Genomic DNA, 24,220 nt, shown 5'->3' with positions numbered 1-24,220 from the left:
GGTTCCACCTCCCTGAGCTTTGGTCTGGAGATTACCTCCCAGGCAGCAGGCAGATCCAATCACAGCCCTCACCTTCCTTTCCCTTCTCTCGGGGGTCGCTGTCCTGTGCCACCTGTCGTTCAGTGTCTGAGAACCCTTGTTTCATGTGCTTTGTCCGGTTTTCTAGTTGTTCAAGGCATGAGGGTAAATACAGGGCCTGCTTCTTGGCATCAGTTTTGATGCTTCAGTCCTGGAGTTGGAAGGCAGGTCACAATTTATTACTCCTAAACTTTGTCCTGTTTGCTCTAATCAATAATGCTTTGTTTTCAATATTTAAATTAAGAGAAGTGCTTTTATTTTATATTACATTCTATTTTCAGGGTTTTAGTGACTGTTTTCGGCAATCCATTTGGTAATGGTCCACATGCTTATTTACTTAGTTGGTCTCGTTCTTTTTGACTCCTTAGGTCTTTCTAGTCTTAATTTTTAATCTATATTGTTTCTCAAACGGGCTGTAGTTCTATTCTTCAGGCTGCAGACTGGATCTTAACAGAAGACGTCATAGGTAAAGACCATTTCAAGAAACTTGAATTAGTGGTTAGGTAACTGGATTAAAAACAATAATTAGCAGTATGAATTCTGTCTACATTCTATATAAATGAACTTTCATAGTAGTTCCAAGATATTTGGTTGCCCTGAGATTTCACAATATTTTACAAATCAATACTATTTCATTTTGCAAGAGGAACTGAAGGTAAAGTGCAGTTGTTACTTGGAAAAGGACATTTCTGATTAGAGGGTAGATGTAGAATAGAAATCCATTAAAAGCTGAATTGAAATGCATTAGAATCTCAATCGTGAACTAGAGCCACATGTGGCTACTGACCTCAATCCCATGCATCCCATCTGGGACTTGCTTTCCTTCTTCATCTAACGATTTTTCTATTCGATGACCTGGGTTACTATCACAGGAAAGAAACTGAACCTAAGAAGGAGATTTCAAATTGCAGCCATGGCTGTATTGAAGGTAGAGTTTAGACTAATGGCAACGAAAATAAACATAAATTTCAGCAGAGAAAGGTCCACATTACTGAGCATCACAATGGCTTTCTTGACTTCTGAATGCCAGCCACACTACCAGGACACAAAACACTAAAATACCTACTGTCTGACATTTGAAAATTGGTGTGGGTAAGAAACTTAGGACCTAGTATCAAAGGAGTTTTATTTCATGCATTCTGAGAGCCAAAGCAATGCCAGGACTTTTAAACTTAACTTCTCTAAACCCCAGTTTCCTCATCAGTAAAATGGAGATATACATTTTATAGAGGATTTTTAAAAATCAGATGGATAGCACCACTCTCAGCACATAGAGAACACCCAGTAAACAATTGGTTCACTTATTTTTTTTAACCTTCTATACAAAGAGTTTTAAAAGCAAAATACTGAGTTACATGTTGTTTCAGATGGCTACGACAGAATCGGCTGCACCAGATCATACTCATTTTCATGAACTGGGGAAGCTTACATTAGAAATACAACAGATAAACATTTATCCTAAGGTAATAAAAGGCAAAATTTAGTACTGGGGCAGATAGGAATTTCAGAGACCCTTAGATCTAATTTTTTCTATTATTTAATACAATAGGATTTGAGAAATTCATGTTAATCTGTGATGAAGCTTCCCAGTAAATCTGAGAATTTTGTCATTATTTTTCTGTAATTATTTTATTATTAAGAACAGATCCACACTGTTTTTCTATCCTGGAATCAAATACCTTTGAAGTTGGGGAAGCCTCACAAAATAAATAATGCTTATTTACATATTTCCTTGCCTCTTTCCTCCATATACTCAGGTGATAGAATAATTCTGAGTCATCCTTAAATTGTTTATTACCTTTCAGAGTATAGTATCTGTCACATAACCTCAATACACTTTAATGTGAAAGGCATTTTAGTGCACTCATCTGCACTTAGTTATGATGCAGGTTACTGTCATGGGACCTGATAATGGTCAAACCAGACTTACAGTGAGGTTGAAAGCTCCTGGAATCCAGCCCCCTCACTTCCTCCTGGGCCTTACCTGGCATCATCATTGAGCACCGAGTGTAAAGATAGCCCAAAGGTGTCCTGCTACTGAGACAGGAGGAAAGAGAGCAGGGCACAACCATTAAAAGAATGACACAGCAATTGAGGATAGGACAGAAACTGGTTAGAACCAACTCGGCCCAAGATGGCAGAAAATTCAACTTCCAGTAGACTTGAGCCTCACTGTAGGCTCATTGTTATTGCATGCTAACTGACACACCCACAGGTGCCATGACAGTTTGGAGGTTGGCCATAAAAGACCAAAAAGTGGGTGGTAGCCTAATTCCTAGAAATACCTGCCCCTTTCCCAAAGCAGATGGAATAATCCTCCTACTTGTTAACATATAAAATTACCTGGCCTATTAAAACCTCATGGCTGATCTTACTTTCCTAGACAACCTCAAGCTCCAGCGCTGCCTCTCTCACCTTTGAGATGGCCTGCAATCTGTCTATGGAGTGTGTATCTCCCTGTATAAACTTACTTTCACTTTACTGTGTCTCACTCTTGGATTCTTTCCTAAGACAAGAGCCTAGTCTCCAGTAACACTACCAAGCAGAAGTCTCTATTTATTAAGCCACAGGAAGCTGTGAAGATTGGAAATGCTGGGTCAGAGACCTTGGGTGAAGGTGGAGTTTTCCACAATGGGACAAAAACTAGAAACCCTCCTTTTAGGCACGAGGAAGCCTTGGGGACAGTGGGTTAGAGCCACCTCTTTAGAGAAGGGAGACACAATCTCAGGCTCCTGTGATCTCGATGGGTCAAGTGTAGGAACGAGACTTGAGAGGGCCATTGTTCAATTTGATAATCTAAGATGAGTGAAGGGTCTACATCTTCCAGCCAAGATGAACATAATCAATACCTACCACACAATACTTTTTGAAGATTTTTGTGTTTGTCAGCTGTCTCATGGTTTCATTTTTCACTCTGTGGCGTTCTGAGTCATTCCTTAATTGACTTGTGACAGCATCATCTCGTCATCCAAACCATGACATCAGCTTGAGGTCAGCCCTCAAGGTCAACTGTGTCGGAAACCTCTTTTATGTTCCTTAGCTAAGTATGTACATACTAGGCATCTTGTTTTGAAATGTTTAGGTGCTGAAATGGCATAAAAGGAAAGCTTATGTCATGGCAAAAATATTTTAAAAGATATTAAAGAGAAAACAAATAAAAATAATCCCCTCCCTCCAACAAAACAAAACAAAGAAAATCAAAAACTCTTTGAATCATAGAGTCATCTATTTATAGGAATTCTACCAAGCATTTAAGGGCTTAAAATAACTATTTTGGGTTTTGTTTTTTTTTTTTAAGTTTGATGATATATTTAGATGGTAAATGTCAGATACTGAAGTTTAGGGAATTGCAAAGCTCAGTCCTTATGAAAACATTAACTCAGCCACTTTCCAAATATTTTTATATCTGTGTTAAGTCGTTCTCTTTAGAGGTTGAGTAAATGTCATAACTGCAGTCTGGTCCTGTTAACATTGTTAAGGCTTTTATAATTCTGACACTCTTAGTATGGAAGGCACCCAAAGTTTACCCTTCAGTTAAATCTAAGAGTAATTAGATTAGGCTCTTGTACAATATCTAGGAGCCCTTCATTACAATATGAAAAATTATTCATTTATGATGTCAATGATGTGGTGGGAAATAGCAAAGATCCCAGAGTGAGAGGGTCTGGAAGTGCAGAGTCTACAGAGGAAGGCTGACTAAAGGGGCAGAAATCTGTGCCCTGGACATGGAGTGGGGAGTTCTCTGCAGTGAGGGGGCTTAGAGAGAAAAGAACACAGAAAAAAGAGAGGGAAAGATGTGAGTGAACATATTTATGAATAAAGTGCTCATCACAGTGCTGTTTATAATAGTGAAAACCTAAAAACCACCTAAATGTTCCCAGAAAATAGGGAAACGTTTAAATTGTTTAAGGGCAGGCACAGTATGGAATATTCTAAGCCAATATTAGAAGGGTGCTTTGGAGAAATATTTGAAGACAGATGAAGTATTCTCACAGTATAATGTTAAGAGGGTCAAGTAGGATTCAAATCCCATATACGGCATCATGCTAACTTTGGAGGGGGAGGGATGGAAAGGACAGCAAAGAGAAAACCTTTTTTGGAAGAATATACATTAAAATGTATTTTTATATTTTCTAAATTACCTCAGATGAGAATCTTGGTCTGTTTAACTCATGCTGTGCCCCCTTTATCTGAGGATTTCTGTTATCAATCATGAGTATTTTTCAGCAATTATCTCTTTAAATATTGATTTTCTGTTTTTCTCTTTCCTCTCCTCCTGTACCTCCCAATGGAGGAATGTTGGAGCCTCTCAGTCTGTCTCTCAGGTGTCTGAATTGTCTTTCTTATTTTTTTTTTTTTTGTCTTTCTTATTTTTTATTCCTCTCTTTCTTTGCATTGTGTTCTCAGTGAATCCCTCAGATTGATTTTTCTCTTTTGTTAATTTCCCCTTTGTTTTCAGCCATCAAATCCTTTTGTTTGTTTTCATAACTATATTGTTTTCATTTCTAGGATCTCTGACTCTTTGTTTTTCAAATCCAGTTTTATTTGACTTCTGTTTTTGTTTCAGAGTTCTTGTTCTTTTATTATGGGTATGGACTTTTTCCTTTATCTCTCTGGTAATGTGAGACATTCTTAGACTGAAGTCATTTTCAGATTGCTCTGCTTAATTTTTGCCTCAGGTAGAGTACATTTAGGTCTTGATGGCTGAAGGTCTTTTCTTAGGATTCATTTTCCTCAGGTGTTTTGCGATTGTAGCTTGTCCTTCTGGCTGGAAAGTGTTTGTTCTTCAGCTTTATTGTCCTTGCTTTGTTCTCTCCTCTTTTCTTTCTCCTCTTTAGTAGCTTTGCAATGACTTCTACCTGAACTCACAGGGGCTCCAGTCCAGAATCCATCTTTTGCTGTTTGGTCAGGGTCACTCAAGGTCCCATGGAGATACTGCGGCTCTCAGAGATGCAGCCAGAAAACCAGGTTGGGGAGGAGTGGGGGTTCCTGACTGTACTGCTAAGTCTGATTCCTTGGCTCCAGTAGGAGTTGGTTAGAGCATTTTCAACCTCCTTTTACAAGAAGGGTGGATGCCATCCCTGTTGCTGATTTCAGGTAGAATCCTAGCTGTGGTGCCCTTCATATAGGACATTTTGGTCTCTCTGGTCTCATAGGAATGGAAATTGTGGGCATCTCTGCATGGATCTGGACCAGACCCCAGGAACCCTATAGCTTCAGCCCCAGTGACTACCTGCTGTTCCTTCATTGCCATGTGTACAGAAGAGATGTGTGTGGGTGTGATATTCATTTGGTGAGCAGTGATTCTCAATGTAAATCACTTAAGTCAGAAAAAATTATTATAAAAACATGCATTTCACTTCTGCAGTTTGAATGGCACTTTTTCAAAGTAGGGATTAAAAACTAGAGGGTGGCCATTGTTTCCTCCAAAATAAAGATGATAAACATGAATCATTCCTGTCAAGAGAAGTAGCAAACTAAAGATAAAGGAGATATTTTTCTTTATTTTCCAAGTATAATTTTTCCATAGACAAAAGGAAAAATATGATCAGCTGATTCCTTCTGTTGAGATGGAGTAAGCTGTCAAGTGCTTACCATCTGGTTCAGCTCCTAATCCAGATGGGCTGCCAATGGTAATTTATGAAAGGTTTGAAAGCAACTTGCCGCTTTCAGGAAAGAATCATCAGAACGCATTAACGTTGGGATTTGCTCCCCTCCCCCAGCCCCAATTTGCAACAGATGCAAAGATAGGGCAACTGCTTCATATAGCAAATGTAAAAGTCTATTTTTTTGTGCCAGAAGTCAATATGTTTCTGCTCTCTGGGGAAAAAATCAATCATTTTTCTTTCCTCCTTCCCTCCTCGACACTGGCTCAATGAATAGGGGAGAAACTACTCCCATGATGGAGATTCATACAAATGTCTAAAGAAGCCTTCCCAGTCTGTCGTTTCTGAGTATCTGTGATGCTTGAAGAAGTCAAAGTCAGTGTCAGGAATAACCTGATATACCTCATGCTCATACTACAGACAGGACCTGTCTAATCCATTCTTAGACAGCCAGAGGTCAGTCAGTATTTCCAGTGCAAATTTCAGAGCCACACGTTTTTGGAGCTGGAGGCTTGTCCACTGGGAGCCCCTAAGCCACTCCATCAGGCAGCACGTGAGCAGGTGGCTTCAGAGTCAGAACCAAATGCCCAGAGGCTTTGTTCAACCAAATTTCTGTTATCTGTCCTCAGTTCTTGTCCCGTCATTTATTTAATATTACCAGTGAAGTAATAGGACTCATTTCTGGGTGGCTGATGGAATTCTATTAATGTATTTTCAATTCATGTACGAATTGTTGGCAGAAAGTGAGGTCATATTTTTCCTTTGATCAAACCATCTGCATTTCAGGCTTGGAGAAAATTGGCAATAAGCATGCTATCCATGTTTTAAAATGTTTTGGAATGTTCAAAAGAAATGTCTGGAATCAGTTTTTCAAGTCTCTAACTGAAAATTATGGAATAGGGCTGGTTGTAACCTGCAGATTAGGTTTTCACTAAGGAGGAATGGAGAGGGAGTGGCCCTGGGGTTAGTGTGACAGATAGATTCCAAATGGGAATCTGGCAGAGGGAAAGGATAAATACCCGATCAGACAGAGATGATCTAGCCAAGGACATAGAGAGGCGAAAATAGGAGCTGGCTAGGGTAAGCGACATAACTGAGAACTCCTCGTACTGAGGAGGGGATCTAAGCCACAAGTAAGAGTGAATACACATGGACAGGCAATTCAGTCTTTCCCTATAAGGCTTGGAACAGAGAAGGAAAGTATTAGTCAACCTAACTATAGATGCTAACCCATCAAAGAAGAAATTGGGCAGTCTGTGCATAGCCTAAAACTTCCGTAAGTGGGCAAAGGGCAAAGTCCTCTTTGTTTAAAAACTATTGGAAACTGTTGCTAGTGACAGTTTTACGCAGTAACTATCTGTGCATATGTTCCTCTTCCTTAAATCTGTGTCTTCTTTTCCCTTAAATATTGATCAAGGTGTATTTTATTTCATTTGAAAATATGCACTGATCCACTTCTTTCAAGGTTGTGTGCTCAGAGATGCAGAGGATGAATGAATGAAAAGAATCTTCTCTTTCCCGTAAAGAATTGATAATACAATAGATACACAGGATAAGGCATAAATCACCACAAAGGGAGACCCAGTTCTCCTAGATCATTGAAAAATTGAAAATGAATGGTCCATCCCAAGACAAAGAAGGAGATCCTATTTGACTGGTTTTTATTCATCTAAATTAAAATTATAAGTTGCTAAAGAGCGATATTTTTATGGAATGATTGCTTGATTTGGTTTTGTTTCCCCATTTCCATTTTCTGTGCTTGGAGCGGCCTTCGGGATGTGAATTTGAACATGATGTCGGCCCTCTATTGGTCACTTTGTAGACTACAGACAGACATTGCATTACCTAGGGAAGCCAGCCAATTTCAAGAGCACGCCAGCAAGGCTAATCCTGTTTCCATCAATACTCAGTTCAAGGGAAAGTGAAATTTTAGAGGAAGACTACTCCCCATCCTCTGTGATGTGTCACAGACCCAGAAAAGGTACCATGAGTTGGTAAACAGTGTGGACCCTAGATCAGATGAATAGGTTCAAATCCCAGCTCTGCCATGTAATACGTGTGACCTGGGCAAGTTACTGAGCACTTATGTACCTCACTTTGCTCATCTGCAAAATAGAGATAACAGTTATACTCAGATCATGGGATAGTTACAAGACACAGAAGAGATTACTTAAAACATTAAAAATGGTGCCTTGTCACAGTAAGAGGTCAATAAATGTTTTTAGAAAATACTTACCCATTTACTTTGACAAACTTTATTTCTACAGTGCTTATTCACTTTTTCTTTTTTCTTTCTCTTTCTCTTTTCAAATTTGCATATTCTACAGAAAACTATTAACATATAAGACAATTGGGCTTTTAAGTGCCTTTTTATCCTGCCATGTCTCAAAGCCTAAAACCCACTCAAATTATGACTAGTGTTACCAGTATAGTAACTTTTATAGGATTATAACTTTTATAGGATTATAGTTACTGCTTTTATAGGATTTGTGGATGTAAGTATGTTAAGAATTATTTCTAAAACTCTCCTGATTTCTTGATTATTCTCTTCGCTGTCTCTGAGTTATTAAAATGCAAACCAACTTGTTTTTAGTGTAACACCTGTGGAACACAGTGTATCAGGAATAAGGTTCTCCTCACTCCCCAATTAAACTTCTCTGGGACCCCGTGGTCCCACAGGACCATGCACATTCCACAAGATTCTCAAGCTGCCTGATGAACTCTCAACTCTGGCAGCCTCATTGTCATTCCTGTGAAGTCACTTTACCTCTCAGGCGTTTGGGATCTTGCCCTCATTTCATTACTAATTAAATTCATTTTTACAGAGTCATAAAATAATTATTTGAGATAAAACTACTGAAATCTATACCTCATTCCAAGATCTTTTTTAACTCTGGGTAATTAAATGTAAGTGTTTCCATGTTAATCTTTATTAGTATTGGAAGGAAATGACTGATAGGAAATTAAAGACTTCAACTTCTTACATAGAAGGAGAGGCTCCATCTTGGGGTAGGCTGAAAATTAGAACATGCTCATCCCATCAGCAGTGTTCTTTCATTGTCTTGCATTGCTAATAAGCCTAAGTTGGAAATGGTTAGGAAACTTGCTAGTCTGTCTTTAGACCAGAGCAAATGGGATCCAACTCGAAGTTCATCTGTTGTTTTAAAGGCATTTTCACTTTATGAGTTCTTATGTCACTTTTCTTTTTCTCATGAGGCCAGCACAGGTGAGAAACAACAACGTGGGGCTTGGTTTCTTTTTATGAAGAAGTACATTAGATGTACTTGGTTAGTGATTAGTGGTTAGTGATAGCTTGGTTTTCATCTATGAATACAGCCTTGACCATTCTTAAACATGGAGAACGAGGACCTTAGTGTTACATAAATATTTTACCGTATTGGATCAGTAAATGTTTTGTTAATTGGCTGATGCACATTTCTATTCAAAGAGCATCTTTAGATAAATGAAGCTTTTCAATAACACCCCCAGGAAAACTCTTGGCAAACATACTGTGCTTTTTGCCATAAGGTTTTCAGAATATCTTACAGAAATATTAAAAAGTGAACCTTTAGAAAATAAGATTAGACCTGGTTGCAAAAACCATAAAACTCATCTTTTCCATCAGGACTGACTGACCTAAACAAAGAAACATTATTTTGTTTTGCTATCTGCTGTACCAGGACTATAGCTACTTAACTTCTGTTATCCTAAAGCCTAAAGCTTGGTAACTTTTATCAACTCATGCTTATCATGAAAGATTCATTTTCAAATGTTCCCTGTTCCTGGGGCTTCTCCCTGGGGTGGAGTGAACTAACAGCTGGCTTGCTCCATTCAGCTCTCGCGTGACCGGTGTCCATGAGATGATGGGCTGCATTAGGGGAAGAGTGGATCATCTGACGCAACAGTGTTCCGCGCACAAGGAATTTGCTCTGAAGAGACGGCAATTAACAGCCTCAGTGGAGGGCTACCTAAGAAAGGTGATTTCATAAATACGTCCTTCTTAAGCTACTATTTAGTTGCAGCTCCTTACCTAGTGAAAATAGTTAATGGTCTGGCAACTGCAGCATGGGGGCATGGTGGGAGGATAGGGGTGTGTCTCCATAGGATTCTCTTCATCACATGTTAGACTTCATATCCGAACAAAATGAAGTTGTAATTCACTACTGCTCATCACCTATCCCTGCCCCAGGTTGCCAAAGCTAGATATGTCATTCTAACTGCTTCCCTAGCCCTGAACATGTTCACACAAAGGCAGTTCTCAGTTTGCACAGGACTATGTTGACTGAACCATGTGCATGTTGGGATTGTATCCTCCTTGATTTACATGGTTCCGTGCATGGTTCCAATACACGCATTTTGGTTAACATGACACTATACAGCACAAGAACAGCAGGCAGATACCAAAAATGATGTGTAGGGGTTTGAGGAATAAATTGCCATTATCACACTTTATTGAACTGAGCCAGTACAAAGGACCTGGCTGCTCTGAATAAAACCATACATGTGAAAAATCCTCTCTACAGAATGAATACAACGGTTTGGAAAATTTTATTTCCCATCCCCAGTGAGGAATAAAACCAGGCAGCTACTATTTGACTAAATAAAAAATTACTTGTCTGTAGGTGGGATTATAGCAAAAACTAGTAATATCTCAGTGACATTAATGCTAATGAACTGTGTTGCATAGTCTAGGTCTCAAATCTTCAATGCTGTTTTCATTTGTTACTGCAGACTTGTGTGCCTGACTTACACTAGTAGATTAATAGACTTCACAGAGAGGTCATTAAATAACCACGTCTCTATCTAAGCTGTCCTCCTCGCCTGTTATTGACCCAGAGATGGGAATTTGAGCCTTGTTCTGATGCTTGGGTCCAGGGAGATGCCAAATATGGCGGCAGCTGTGATGCTGTGCTCCCTAGCGCTGGAGACTCACGCTAATTTGGTGGTGGTGGAAAACAGAGGACCTCAGACGGCTGCTGCTACTTGTCTTACTGCCAATTCAGAGCCAACTGGACTCTGGGAATATGTGGACTTTAGACTGAGCAAGCGGATGAAGGCCGTAACTGAACTTGAATAGAACCCTTTAAAGGTCTCTCTATTCATTGATTCATGTGTACTGAAGACCAAATCATAGTCCCCTACATTCATCAATTAAATCACCGAAGTGTGTCTCTGTGTTTTATTATTACATGTACAGCAAGTGGTGCAGCCCCAGGTTTCCTTGGCCCTAAATATAGTAATCCATAAGGTGATCTCATACTGGACCTCTGCTTCAAAATATCCCTGTAGCCTGGGACCCATTCAGCTTACAGTGGATGATTCTGACTTAATGAACCAGAAAAATTCATCCCTATTGATGTGTTGACAAGTGCATTATCCATTCTAGGTAATAGAGATAATAAATTCTTAGAGAATGTGGATTCTTGCCTATACCTCATTGCTGTTAATGAAAGAAATACCTGTAAACATATACCCTCTATTGGTGATTAGTAGTATTACCTCATATTATAGTAGTATAATATGTATAATATAGTAGTATCACATCGTTATTAATAGAAATATGTAATGTATAATATATAAAATATTAATGGGAAATTCTGAATTATTTAAAACTTTTTAAATTAAAATGGATATGTGAGTATAAAGTATAATGGGAATGCAGAGAGTAATAGTCACCTTCTGTACACATATGTATACATATCTGCCAATACATAGTCCTAAGGCTGCAATGTATTCTTTATTCCTAAAGGTAGAATTGTCCATTCAGAAAATCAGTCCAGCACTTTCCAGTGCAATGGATGTCGGTTCCAGCCTTTCTGACTCAGAGAAGATTTTGAGTAAATATCTGGAACTAGATATACAAGCTAAGGTAAATAAGATAAGAGTTGTTATTATGGTTATTTTTTACAGATATGATTTCTTTTCTTTATATGCAGTAGCTATAATACTTAATCCTAGCTCCCTTGGGGGCTGCAATCCTAAATTGGTATTGTGGCAAGTAATGACTTAAAAATTCTTGCTGTTATGGGTATCTAAATTATCTATATTTATATGTGCATTTATTAGGGCGTTATGAGGGCTCACTGAAACCAGGCATTAACACTCATTTGGCCCTCTTTTCTTGCCTGAGAGATGTTAGCAACTCCTTTTTGGAGTGCCAGAGAAGGCAGGAAGTGTGCTTCTCTAAGGATATTTGTGATTTTCTGCTAGAGTGAGTTGCAAAAGAAAATTACCAAAAGCAACATGCGTTAATGCAAGATTCCAGGAAGCAAAATAAATTATAATCTTCTTTGCACACCCAATGTTTAGAGACAAAAAATGCCCCCCCTCTACCTGGTGCCTCCTCGAACACCCTCTCACCCCTTTCACATGGGACTTAGATTCAACTATTCCTGCTAGCAGCTCTGAACCTGCAGTGAAGTCCCTGCCTGCCCCAGCAGGTGTTTAGGAAGGAGAAGCACATGCCCTAGTCTGCAGGAACCAGCCTCACCACGCCATCAGTTCTTGACAGAAGAGTCTCCTTCACAGACAGTGCTCCCACCGGAAACTCACCAATGAACCAGATTTTTTTTTTAAATGGGGTGTTTTTTATTCATTATTTAAAATGTCTAAAATGAAATGTATGTCTGAACTCAATTTCTTTTTTTTTTATTTAAAAAATTTTAGAAGCAAGGAGGAAATTGCATGGGGAGAAACTCCTGCCTTCCTCCTTCCCAGAGTGCTCTCTGGAAGCAGCACTTGTAAATTAAAAGTTTATTCACAGGAGTACTTGGGAAGCATAGTAAATACAAGTGGGGGAGCACTCCCTGCTTGCTGCAAATGAGAGTGGAGCTTTTGTCTCCTGTTTGCTTGAATCCTAGCTTGGTCTCACATGAAATTCTACATGGTTCTGTTTGGCAATTGTGTCTGTGGTGACTACGGTACCTCCTCTTCCATTGAATCAGTGGTTCGGTTTGATATGCCAGAAATTGCACTCAACAGAATACATTGGAGAGCGACCCTAAGCAAGTCCATTTCACTCTTGATGTTATTCAGGCTTCACGTGTACCATTTTTCCTGTACTTATTTTAAAATTCTTGTGGATGGAGACTTTAATAGGACTACATAATTGATATGGCTTTCTTTAACAAATTAAAAATGAGTAAATAAGTTCTATAAATTTGCCATCTCTTCTATAACAAAATTAGTTTAAGAATTTTCTAGAGCTCTTGGTAAATTTAATAAAGCAATGATCCCATGTAATTCTTTTATTTAAATTATTTTTAGCATTTCTGCCAATTTATTTTAGACCTTTTCTTACTAAATATTCTATTTGTGGCTCTGAAAATAGAATGTTCTAAATAAGCAGTATAACTGATAGAGTGAAAGAATAATTTGAGATGGTTTTTCATTTTAAGGTGCCTTTTTCCCGAATTTTGAAATATGTGCCTTTTTTTTATTGAGGAGAGTTTTGGTACAAGTTCAATTAATAATCGTAATAGATGGTGGTAGGGAAGGTAATGGAATGTGAATGTTCATGATTCCCCTGTCAACTTCTGACCCCTGTGCTTTGCTTTCATAGGAGACAGCACATGAATTAGAAGCAGCCACGAAACTCTTGACGGAGAAAAATGAATTTGAACCTGATGAAGTGGCATCGCTTTCTTCTAAAGCTAAATGGCTAGAGAGAGAATTAAACATACTTGGCCAAAGCATCAGCTCTAGATCACAAATCCTGCAAACTTATGTGGCATTTCTAAAGTCATCGGAGGAGGTATGGTACCTATGGGCTGACGAACTTTGGCAGCATGGTATCTGCCTATCTTCCTGCTTTCTATAGGAATAGAAGCCCTCACAGGTTGTTCCAGATCTTCTACCCCAGTGCATGTACTCATTTATATCCACTTTGTTCTCCAGGGCACTGTACACAAACTCGAAGAGTAAGTTATTTTACTGGAAAACAATAAAGGGTATGTGTAGTTATATATAAATAACCAAAGTGACAGTGTTGAAGCACTTTTTACTATGACCTACAAATATTTACAGTATCCTATAGAACAAAATCATTAAAAAAAAGTCATTTTCTATTTAAAAATAAGTCATGAATCTCTTTGAATATTTAAGCAATTCATGTGATTTATCTAAAATACACAGAATTAGAAATTATGGGCTGGTGGGTCCAGTCTCAGATCTCTCTTGCATGTCTTTTGGGCATTATTTTGTCTAGTTTGTACTAAATAATCTGTAAAATTCCCTTTGGTAGACTAGGATTCTCTCAAAGGTCCCAGCTTCTTGAAGGGGACAGCAGTATTAGAGAAGTACTGGAGTCTAACCTCATTTAACTCTGGTCCCAGTGCACCCAGGTCCCTGTGGTTCACTCTTCTTTCAGGGAAGCGGGTGCTGGTTGAGTGGGAGGTGGAGCCAGCAAGGTCCACTCAGGGGTAAAGCCAACCAATGTTAAATACGTTCCCAGTTTCCATCTTCTCCCCCTAACCCTCCCAACACTCTGACCCTTACTTCCCTGGGCCATCATCCTGCCTCCCCACATAACCTCTGTCAGCTCTTCTATGATACTCTGAGTTCTCACCCCTCTGGAGCAAGGCCATGCGCAGGCCCTGGAAATCTCAGGTAACCACTGCGCTGCCTCCTTTTTCTTTTCCACATCTTTCTTTTCTTTTTTTTTTTTTAATTGTAACATAGTCGATTTACAATGTGGTGTTAATTTCTGGTATACAGCATTGTGATTTGGTTATATATATATATATATATATACACACACATATACACATTCCTTTTTCATATTCTTTTTCATTATAGGCCATTACAAGATATTGAATATAGTTCTCTATGTTACAAAGTAGGAAGACTTCCATCCACATCTTTCTTTTTTGTGCTTTTTTTTTTTTTTTAAGTTTTTCTTGGCTCTGAGTTTGGCAGAGGTATTACAACTGACAGGTTGTTCTGTTGATTAATATTTTTCTCAGAACTTGAAATGGCAGAGGAGATACAGAGAAGTACTTGTTTTTCTGCACCTTCATTGCCAAAAATGTACCTTCTTGGGCTCTTGCTCAGCGTCTACCTCCATGGCCCACTCTGGCCTCTGGAACCAGAAGCCTGGGAACTAGGGCTGGAATTTTAGCTTTGCAGACAACACTTTCCCAGAAGGACCTCATGTCCTTTCATCTTCCCCGCTTTCACTACATCTCTTTTCTTTCCTGGTGGAGCCAGAGCCTTCTGTCCTGACCTTGGCCGTGCTCTCAGTCTGTCGGTCTCCACCCCTTCAGGCTTTTCCTCTTTTCTCACCGACTCAGGCTTATTCAATTCCATTCTATTCCCCATGCCCTCAGCTCCCCACCCTCCACCCTGTCTGATTCTAGCAAGTCCCAATACTAGGTCTGTTCTCTCTGTTTACTCAGCTTCTCTTTCCAAGCTTCTGGATGCTCCTGCAGAATTATACAACTGTGCCGATGGGCACTGTTACAAATTTATGGGTCTTGACCTCAGCCAAGTCCCCCATATGCTCTCTAGTTGGTGCCCATTCACTCTCAATTCTCAAACCTCTTCCTTCAGTTTCAGTTCCTGAATCTCAGCCTGTGCCCTTACCTTTCATGTGACTGAGGAAAAATGAGTCCCTTGAGCCTACCTGCCTTGACTCCCTTCCGCTTTCAAACCTGCTGGCGTATTCACCCTTCCTCCACTGTCACCAATAAAGTGCAGTTTCTCTGTGTGTCCAACGCTAATCAGCTATCAGATCCCTCCCTGCATGCTCCGTGCAGCCTTCTGAATCTTGCTTCAGCATCCTCTAATGTTAAAAATTTCCTTTTTCTATTCCTTCCTTTGGTCTACAGTTATGTCCAAATGGTTTTGCCCTCACTAAAGCAACCACTCTATAATTTTCCTTCCCTTCACATCTGGACTCCTGAAATGGGAAAATGATATTTCTTTCCTCTTCTTGCTGAGCCTCCCCAGTCCTCATCCCACTGTGTTTATTCACTTTCCAGTCCTGCCATTTACTACCTCTTCACTCCATTGAAAATGTTCTTGTAAGCTTCTTCTTAGTAGGTGACAGGTGAAATGGTGCATTTTCAGTCTTCATCCCACTTAACCTCTCTGCCACATTTATTTAACCTAGTTGCTCATGCTCACCTCCTTTGACTTTTTTTTAAAACAGACTTATTGAGGTATAATTTACATAGCATAAAATTCACCTATTTTAGAATGTAATGATTTTTGTGTCAATTATAAAGAATAGAGTTGTGCAACCATCACTGCACTCCAGTTTCTGTGTATCTCCATCACCCCCAAGACGAGCCCTGGTGTATGCTTTTAGCCAGCCCTGGTCCCCCACCCCGCCCAGCCTCAGGCAAGCACTGATCTGCTATCTGTTCCTCTAGATTTGCCTTGTTTGGATATCTCACATAAGTGGGGTCATTGTGTCCACTTCTGTAACTGTTTCTTCTTTTTCCTGATTCAGTTCTCTGTTCCTGAAGTGTGTTTTGGGTCAGAGAGTTCTCGCCTCTGCTTCCTCTTTTCTATGGTCTGTACACTTTCCCTACAGAAATCAACCCCTCACACACACCTATAGTTTCAATTCACCAGTAACTCAAAAACGGTTCCTTAGCCCCACTCTTCTGAGCGCCGCACCAATGCTCCCGTGCTTTCAACTGCCAATCATACTAATTACCTACATGTTCTGTAGCCTCCTGAAACTCAACAAAACACAACTGGTATCTGTTCCTCAAACGTGTTTCCTTCTGTATTTTGGTGTTAGATTAATGACCCCACCATCTTTCAGAAGTCCTACGAAGAAGCTCAAAGTCTTTTTCCAATCCCTCTTTTAGTGAGCTCTTACTCTGTACTAGGCCCCGAGCTTTTCATTCCTGATTTCATTTAATCCTTATAATGCTTCTCTGTTTATTTACTATTATCTCCATTTTATAAATGATGGAAACCGAGACTCTGAGAAGTTAGGTGTATAAGATCAAATAGGTAGTAAACATCAGTACTGAAGTTAAATCTCCAATCTTCTCCCTTTTGCTTTTTCGTATTTCAAAGGCCATCCTATCCCATGTCTTTAGGGACAACCTGAAAGCTTTCTGAATTCCCCTTCCTATTCATTTGTACCATCCCTTCCTCGGCTCAGGTCCTCATCATCTCTCATCTAGCTTAAAGAAGCTGTATCTGCCTGGTCTTTCTGCCTCCTCTAATTTTCCCCTTCATACCTTCCCCCCCAAAAAACAGTTATTCTATAGCAAATCTGATCTTCTCACCTCCTGAAATTCAGATAATATGACAAATGTAATTTGTGAAGCAAGCTCTAACTTTACCAAAAAGGGATAAAGTATTAGAGTTTATCATTAATTCACTTAAAAAAGAAACTAGTCCAGATTCAAAGGAATCCCTGTAATGCCATCATTCTTACTTACATTCAAGGAGGATTTTTTGAGCAGTTGGAAAAGAAGGATGAGTTAAAGTTTACATTTTGAGAATTTCACATAACCAAAAGCCCATCAAAGGGACTTCTTTTGAAGTCCTGATGGTTGTTAGGCTGATTCTGAGTCACTGTGATAGCTGTCAGTTGTTTCAGACTAACAAGAACATGTCACATCGTGGTGAGTACAGTAGAAAACAAGTTGAAGCCTGCTGGCCATCTTTATCCCAACACAGTGATGGCTCCAGCTTCTTTCTTATCACTCAGTTTGTGCCACCTGGATGTAGCCCTCACCAAGATTATTTACCATGCGCTAAACTAGCCAGCATTTTACACTTGTGCCTTATGCTTGTTATTCCTTCTGTCTGGGGCCACCTTTTCCTGTTTCCTCTCACCCTGGACGATTCTGAAAGGCACAGATCAAACCTCACTTTCTTTGTGAAGTTGTCCCCTGTTTACTCTATGTAGAGTTGGTGGTCCCTCCTCAGGGCACCCATAGCATTGTGTGCATACTTGTCTTTGTCTCGTAATAATTTGCTTATGGTTCTCTTTCCCCCAGAAGTATCTTTGGGAACCCAAGGAAATAAATGCTTAATTCTTACTACAGAATCTTAGGAGACTCTATAGACGAGGTAGCATTTTAACTATCTCATGAAGAATAAGTAGGAGCAGAAAACTGAGGAACGATCATCCTGGGCTAAGGAAACGTGCGTCAGCAAAACAGAGGCAATAGAATAAATGGAATATGGGAAAAGAGGAGAGAACTTCTGTTTCTGAGAGCTATTTGCAGGCACTAATTTAAATTCACAATGATGTTAGAAATCTTCAAAATATGGTGACTAACCATTGCCTTAAATTTCTTATCCTGTGTTGATTGCCTTTGGTAGTTATGAGCTCTTTTTTCTGAGTCTTGTCCTGTTGGCCAATTATGTATTCAAAATGTATAAACACTTGCATCAAAAATTTTCTGCTATTTCTACAACACCCAGTTACATGCTTATCTATCGTTCTACAGGCACATTGATTTTATATAATCTCTGTTTAAAGAGACTGATTTAAAATAATCTAGTACTGCTTATATTGGTTAGCAAATGAGAAAGTATAATTCTAGGGAGGTGAAGTAATATACCTCAATAAGATTAGCTTATGAAGCCAGTTTAATATTAAAACTTATTTGGAAAATTCATAATTATTTATATTCTTTGGTTCTGGTTTATCACTGATTAGAAACACGTCGTGATTTACTAATTATGAATAGTTTTTCACTGACTTACATTTCTTTCTAATTTGTATTCCTTGATTGTATCTGTTTATCTTTCTTCTGAATTCTAAAACTCAGCTTTAAGGGGAACCATGTAAAAAATAACCACTAGTCTTTGATATAAATTGTACCCAATTGTGAAACATACACATATGTAATACATAAATATGATTTTGGCTATAGTAAGTAGGTCTTATTAGTAATAAACTTGTCTGCTCAATTTACTACCCAGTGGTAGTCAGTCCAGTCTGTCAACAACCAAAGTAGAATTTCATGTCTTTTCAATAAATTGACAATATTTAATAATTATTTAAAGAATTCTGAAATGTGGTTTCCAGTTAATTTTTACATAGGCTTTTTTAGAATCTAGTATTTTTTCCTTTTAGAAATGTTTTTAAGTGTTCTTAACTTTCATTTACATTTTCCTTTCTTTAGGTAGAGGAGCAGTGTCAGAACCTAAGGGAATTCTACCAAACTAAAGTCCCAGGAAAGGAAGAGGATGATGCTGAAGTCAAGCGTTGGTTTGTCTCAGTGGAGAAGCAGTGGCAGCTATTTTTAAAGCGAAGTTTCTTAACTCAAGACCTAGGGCTTGAGATCCTTAATTTAATAAATATGGTGAGAATGACATTAAATGAGTAATACCTTCTGCAAGGGTTACTTGTCAAAGTCAAAATCATAAATTAAGAAGTTTAACTGTTATTCAGCCGTGCTGGTTTAGGAAGTTCTTTTTAGCTTCATTCAACCTAGACTAGTCCTTCTGAAGCCCAGCCTTTATGTACTTCTTTGGTCCTAGACCTCTTGTTAATTTATCACGTGAAGGCAATTTTATCTAGAAACAAGTGACTATAATCTAAATGCAACATTATTGTTATCACATAGAGTCCTCAGTTCACCCAAAAGTACTGAGTTATGTACTAAGAGCATGCAGCAAAATCCTTATAAAATTTCTAGAGGCTTAAGACAATATCTAGGATGAATTTTTATTTTGAAGAATTTCTTACAATAGCAGATCTTTTTATAGTGAGGCTGCATTGTATTTAGAAATGTACCCTAAACTTTAGTTGTCGAGTGTCTGTAAAGTATTCTAGAACCGTTGTGTTGACCTCAGACAGAAAGTTCTCTATGGAATTCTTGAAAGATGGCTAATCCACCTCTCCTTCAATACCTCAAGGATCTTCCTAACAAAACTGTTCATTTTATTGTTAGAAAAGGCCAGTTGCTAGAAAACATTTTTTTTAAAGCTTAAGTCAAATCTTCACATCTGGTTCTAACCCTCTGTAGCTACACAGGGGGAAAAAGTATTCAGATTTCATTTCTCTTACACACACAAGTTTTTCAAACATTGAAAATAGTTGCTGTGTCTAATCTGAGTCTTTTCTGCAGCTAACTAGATATAAGTCCTTTCTTTTAGGAGGTAGCTTTATTTTCCTCTTCATCCTAATCCTCCCTCCCACAATTTTCCATGGTTTGTCAAAATCACTGATAAAATATAAGCGAAGAGTAAAGTACAACTTCAACAAAAGTACAAAATTCTTAAGTCTCATTCTTAACTAATGAGACCTAAGATTATGCTAGCACTTTTAGCAGTGATTTCACTTTGTTGGTTCATAATTAAGCTTGTGATTGAACAAAACTCTCATTACAGTTTTATTGCAATTTCTGGCAAGCTCTCCTATTTTGTATCTGTGTAGCCTATTTGTCTTTTCTATACAAATGTAAACCTTTATATGTATTCCTATTTAATGTCATTTTGTCAGTTTTCACTCATGATGCCATTTTGTTACACTAATTTAGAACCTGCTATCTGCTACCTCAGCCATCTCTCCAGGGTTTAATGCTGTTCCTTAATAAATAAGCCTCTTATGGCTGCAATTAGATCTTTAATAAAAGTGTCTGAGGGGCAGCTTGAGGTCCCAATCCATAAAGCAACCAGGTGATTAACCAGTTTTTTAAACAATCATAGATGATCGCAATAGTGCTTTAACCACTATTTCACAACTTTTTTTTAAGTCTGTAATGGAAGATACTACTCAAAAGAAGGTCTGTCTACCTAGTATCCCATCAATTATGTAAATATAATTTGGCATAAATCAGATTGTCTCCTAGTGATCCAGGGGTTCTTTCCAAAGTGCTCACAACCTGCTTGATCAGTGATGACTTTATTTCACTGATTATCAGTGTAAAGCTTCCTGATCAACAAATTACATAGCCCATTCTTTCCACCCCATTTGAAAATCATGGCATTTTTCCTTTCTCTAATTTTCTGGTCCTTCTCCTATTTTCTGTAAATTTGCAAAGATGACTGACATCTGCAATTTTCTCAGTACTCTGACATGTGATGATTCTCAGTCTGCAGCCTGAATTCATTTGGAAGAGTTAGGCTCCAACTATTCTCATCTACTTTGAGCTACAATTTCCCATTTATATTCCTCGTTTTAAACTATGTCATTTGGAGACCACTCTTCTTTTGTGTGTGTGTGTGTGTGTGTGTGTATGTCTTTTATATTTTTTTTCTTTTTCAGTTTTATTGGGTACAATTATTACAGTTTGCACTCTTCTTAAATATATATGGAAACAAAATATGCATTAAATAATTCTAATTTATCTAATACTATCTTTAAGCATCAGAGAAAACTTGCTGAGATTTTGCCTATGTTCTGTTATGTAGGTGCTTCACTGTAAAAGATAAGTTATTTTTCACTTGGAACATTTAGAACGTATATTTTCTTTTTTTTTTTTTACATGAAATAAATCCATTTTATTTTGGAAGATATTTCTCAAAAGGATATGGAGTAAAAGGGATTAACAAATGTTATCAATACTTACTTTTCATAAGGAGAGCAGAAGGTATATATTTACTAATATAAAGACTAAAAGTAAATCCACACCAAAAATACATAATAATTTATAAACAACTGCTTCCTTGGAACAACATGTTATTTTAATAATTTCCAGCCTAGATCAAAGTTTGGAGTTCTGGAAGTAATTTTTTAAACATTTTTTATTGATTTATAATCATTTTACTATGTTGTGTCAAATTCCAATGTAGAGCACAGTTTTTCAGTTATACATGAACATATATATATTCATTGTCACATTTTTTTCTCTATGAGCTATCATAAGATCTTGTATATATTTCCCTGTGCTATACAGTATAATCTTGTTTATCTATTCTACAATTTTGAAATCCCGTCTATCCCTTCCAACCCTCTGCCCCCTTGGCAACCACAGGTTTGTGTTCTATGTCTGTGAGTCTATTTCTGTTTTGTATTTATGCTTTGTTTGTTTGTTTGTTTGTTTGTTTTTTAGATTCCACATATGAGTGATCTCATATGGTATTTTTCTTTCTCTTTCTGGCTTACTTCACTTAGAATGACATTCTCCAGGAGCATCCATGTTGCTACAAATGGCGTTATATTGTCAGTTTTTATGGCTGAGTAGTATTCCATTGTATAAATATACCACATCTTCTTTATCCAGTCAGCTGTTGATGGACATTTAGGCTGTCTCCATGTCTTGGCTATTGTAAATAGTGCTGCTATGAACATTGGGGTGCAGGTGTCATCCAGAAGTAGGGTTCCTTCTGGATATACGCCCAGGAGCGGGATTTCTGGGTCATATGGTAAGTCTATTTCTAGTCTTTTGAGGAATCTCCATACTGTTTTCCACAGTGGCTGCACCAAACTGCATTCCCACCAGCAGTGTAGGAGGGTTTCCTTTTCTCCACAGCCTCTCCAGCATTTGTCATTTTTGGATTTTTTGAATGACGGCCATTCTGACTGGTGTGAGGTGATACCTCATTGTAGTTTTGATTTGCATTTCTCTGATAATTAGTGATACTGAGCATTTTTTCATGTGCCTATTGATCATTTGTATGTCTTCCTTAGAGAATTGCTTGTTTAGGTCTTTTGCCCATTTTTGGATTGGGTTGTTTGTGTTTTTCTTGTTAAGTCATATGAGCTGCTTATATATTCTGGAGATCAAGCCTTTGTCGGTTTCATTTGCAAAATTTTTCTCCCATTCCTTAGGTTGTCTTTTTGTTTTACTTATGGTTTCCTTTGCTGTGCAGAAACTTGTAAGTTTCATTAGGTCCCATTTGTTTATTCTTGCTTTTATTTCTATTGCTTGAGTAGACTGTTCTAGGAGAACATTTTTGAGATGTATGTCAGATGTTTTCCCTATATTTTCTTCTAGGAGGTTTATTGTTTCTTGTCTTATGTTTAAGTCTTTGATCGATTTGGAGTTTATTTTTGTGTATGGTGTAAGGGAGTGTTCTAGCTTCATTGCTTTACATGCTGCTGTCCAGTTTTCCCAACACCATTTGCTGAAGAGACTGTCTTTATTCCATTGTATATTCTTGCCTCCTTTGTCAAAGATGAGTTGACCAAAAGTTTGTGGGTTCATTTCTGGGCTCTCTATTCTGTTCCATTGGTCTATATGTCTGTTTTTGTACCAATACCATGCTGTCTTGATGACTGTAGCTCTATAGTATTGTCTGAAGTCTGGGAGAGTTATTCCTCCAGCCTTGTTCTTTCTCTTCAGTAATGCTTTGGCAATTCTAGGTCTTTGATGGTTCCATACAAATTTTATTATGATTTGTTCTAGTTCTGTGAGGTATGTCCTGGGTAATTGGATAGGGATTGCATTAAGTCTGTAGATTGCCTTGGGCAGTGTGACCATTTTAACAATATTGATTCTTCCAATCCAAGAGCATGTGATGTCTTTCCATTTTTTAAAGTCTTCTTTAATTTCCTTCATCAATGGTTTGTAGTTTTCTGTGTATAATTCTTTCACCTCCTTGGTTAGATTTATTCCTAGGTATTTTATTACTTTGGGTGCTATTTTAAAGGGGATTGTTTCTTTACTTTCTTTTTCTGTTGATTCATCATTAGTGTAGAGAAACACAACTGATTTTTGAACGTTAATCTTGTAACCTGCTACCTTGCTGAATTCCTCGATCAGCTCTTTGATCAGTTTTTGTGTGGACCTTTTAGGGTTTTCTATATATAGTAACATGTCGTCGGCATATAGTGACACTTTTACCTCTTTTTTTCCAGTTTGGATCCCTTTTATTTCTCTCTGTTGCCTGATTGCTGTGGCTAGGACTTCCAGGACTATGTTGAATAGGAGTGATAATAGTGGGCATCCTTGTCTTGTCCCAGATTTTAGTAGGAAGCTTTTGAGTTTTTCACCGTTGAGTACTATGCTGGCTGTAGGTTTGTCATATATAGCTTTTATTATATTGAGATATGTTCCTTCTATACCCACTTTGGTGAGAGTTTTTATCATAAATGGGTGTTGAATTTTATCAAATGCTTTTTCTGCATCTATTGAGATTATCATGTGATTTTTGTCCTTTCTCTTGTTGATGTGATGTATTACATTGATTGATTTGCATATGTTGAACTACCCTTGTGTCCCTGGGATGAACCCCACTTGGTCATGATGTATAATCTTTTTTATGTGTTGTTGGATTCTGTTTGCTAATATTTTGGCATCTATGTTCATCAGTGATATTGGCCTATAATTCTCTTTTTTGGTAGTGTCTTTGCCTGGTTTTGGTATCAGGGTGATGGTGGCTTCATAGAATGAGTTTGGGAGTATTCCCTCCTTTTCAGTCTTCTGGAAGAGTTTGAGAAAGACTGGTATGAGTTCTTCTTTGTATGTTTGGTAGAATTCCCCGGTGAAGCTGTCCAGTCCTGGACTTTTATTTGTAGGGAGGTCTTTTATTGCTATTTCGAGTTCATTTCTAGTGATCAGTTTGTTCAAGTGGTCAGTTTCTTCTTGATTCAGTCTTGGTGGACAGTATATTTCCAGAAACTTGTCCATCTCCTCTAGGTTATCCAGTTTGGTTCCATATAGTTT

The 24,220-nt window shown here is 38.1% G+C and overlaps 1 protein-coding gene across 1 annotated transcript in view; it reads left to right on the top strand.

Annotated features, from left to right (window-relative positions):
* Nucleotides 1-24,220, top strand: part of CCDC141 (coiled-coil domain containing 141) — a 181,576-nt gene that overhangs the window by 114,673 nt on the left and 42,683 nt on the right. The window contains exons 11-14 of the mRNA XM_031678303.2: nucleotides 9,520-9,661; nucleotides 11,434-11,553; nucleotides 13,246-13,437; nucleotides 18,791-18,970. Coding sequence (XP_031534163.2) covers nucleotides 9,520-9,661; nucleotides 11,434-11,553; nucleotides 13,246-13,437; nucleotides 18,791-18,970 — 634 coding nt within the window. The remainder of the gene's footprint in view (nucleotides 1-9,519; nucleotides 9,662-11,433; nucleotides 11,554-13,245; nucleotides 13,438-18,790; nucleotides 18,971-24,220) is intronic.

The sequence above is a fragment of the Vicugna pacos genome, chromosome 5 (assembly GCF_048564905.1).
Source record: "Vicugna pacos chromosome 5, VicPac4, whole genome shotgun sequence".
NCBI lineage: Eukaryota > Metazoa > Chordata > Mammalia > Artiodactyla > Camelidae > Vicugna > Vicugna pacos.
Note: the sequence above shows the minus strand (reverse complement) of the source record. Positions and strands in the feature narration are given on the sequence as shown.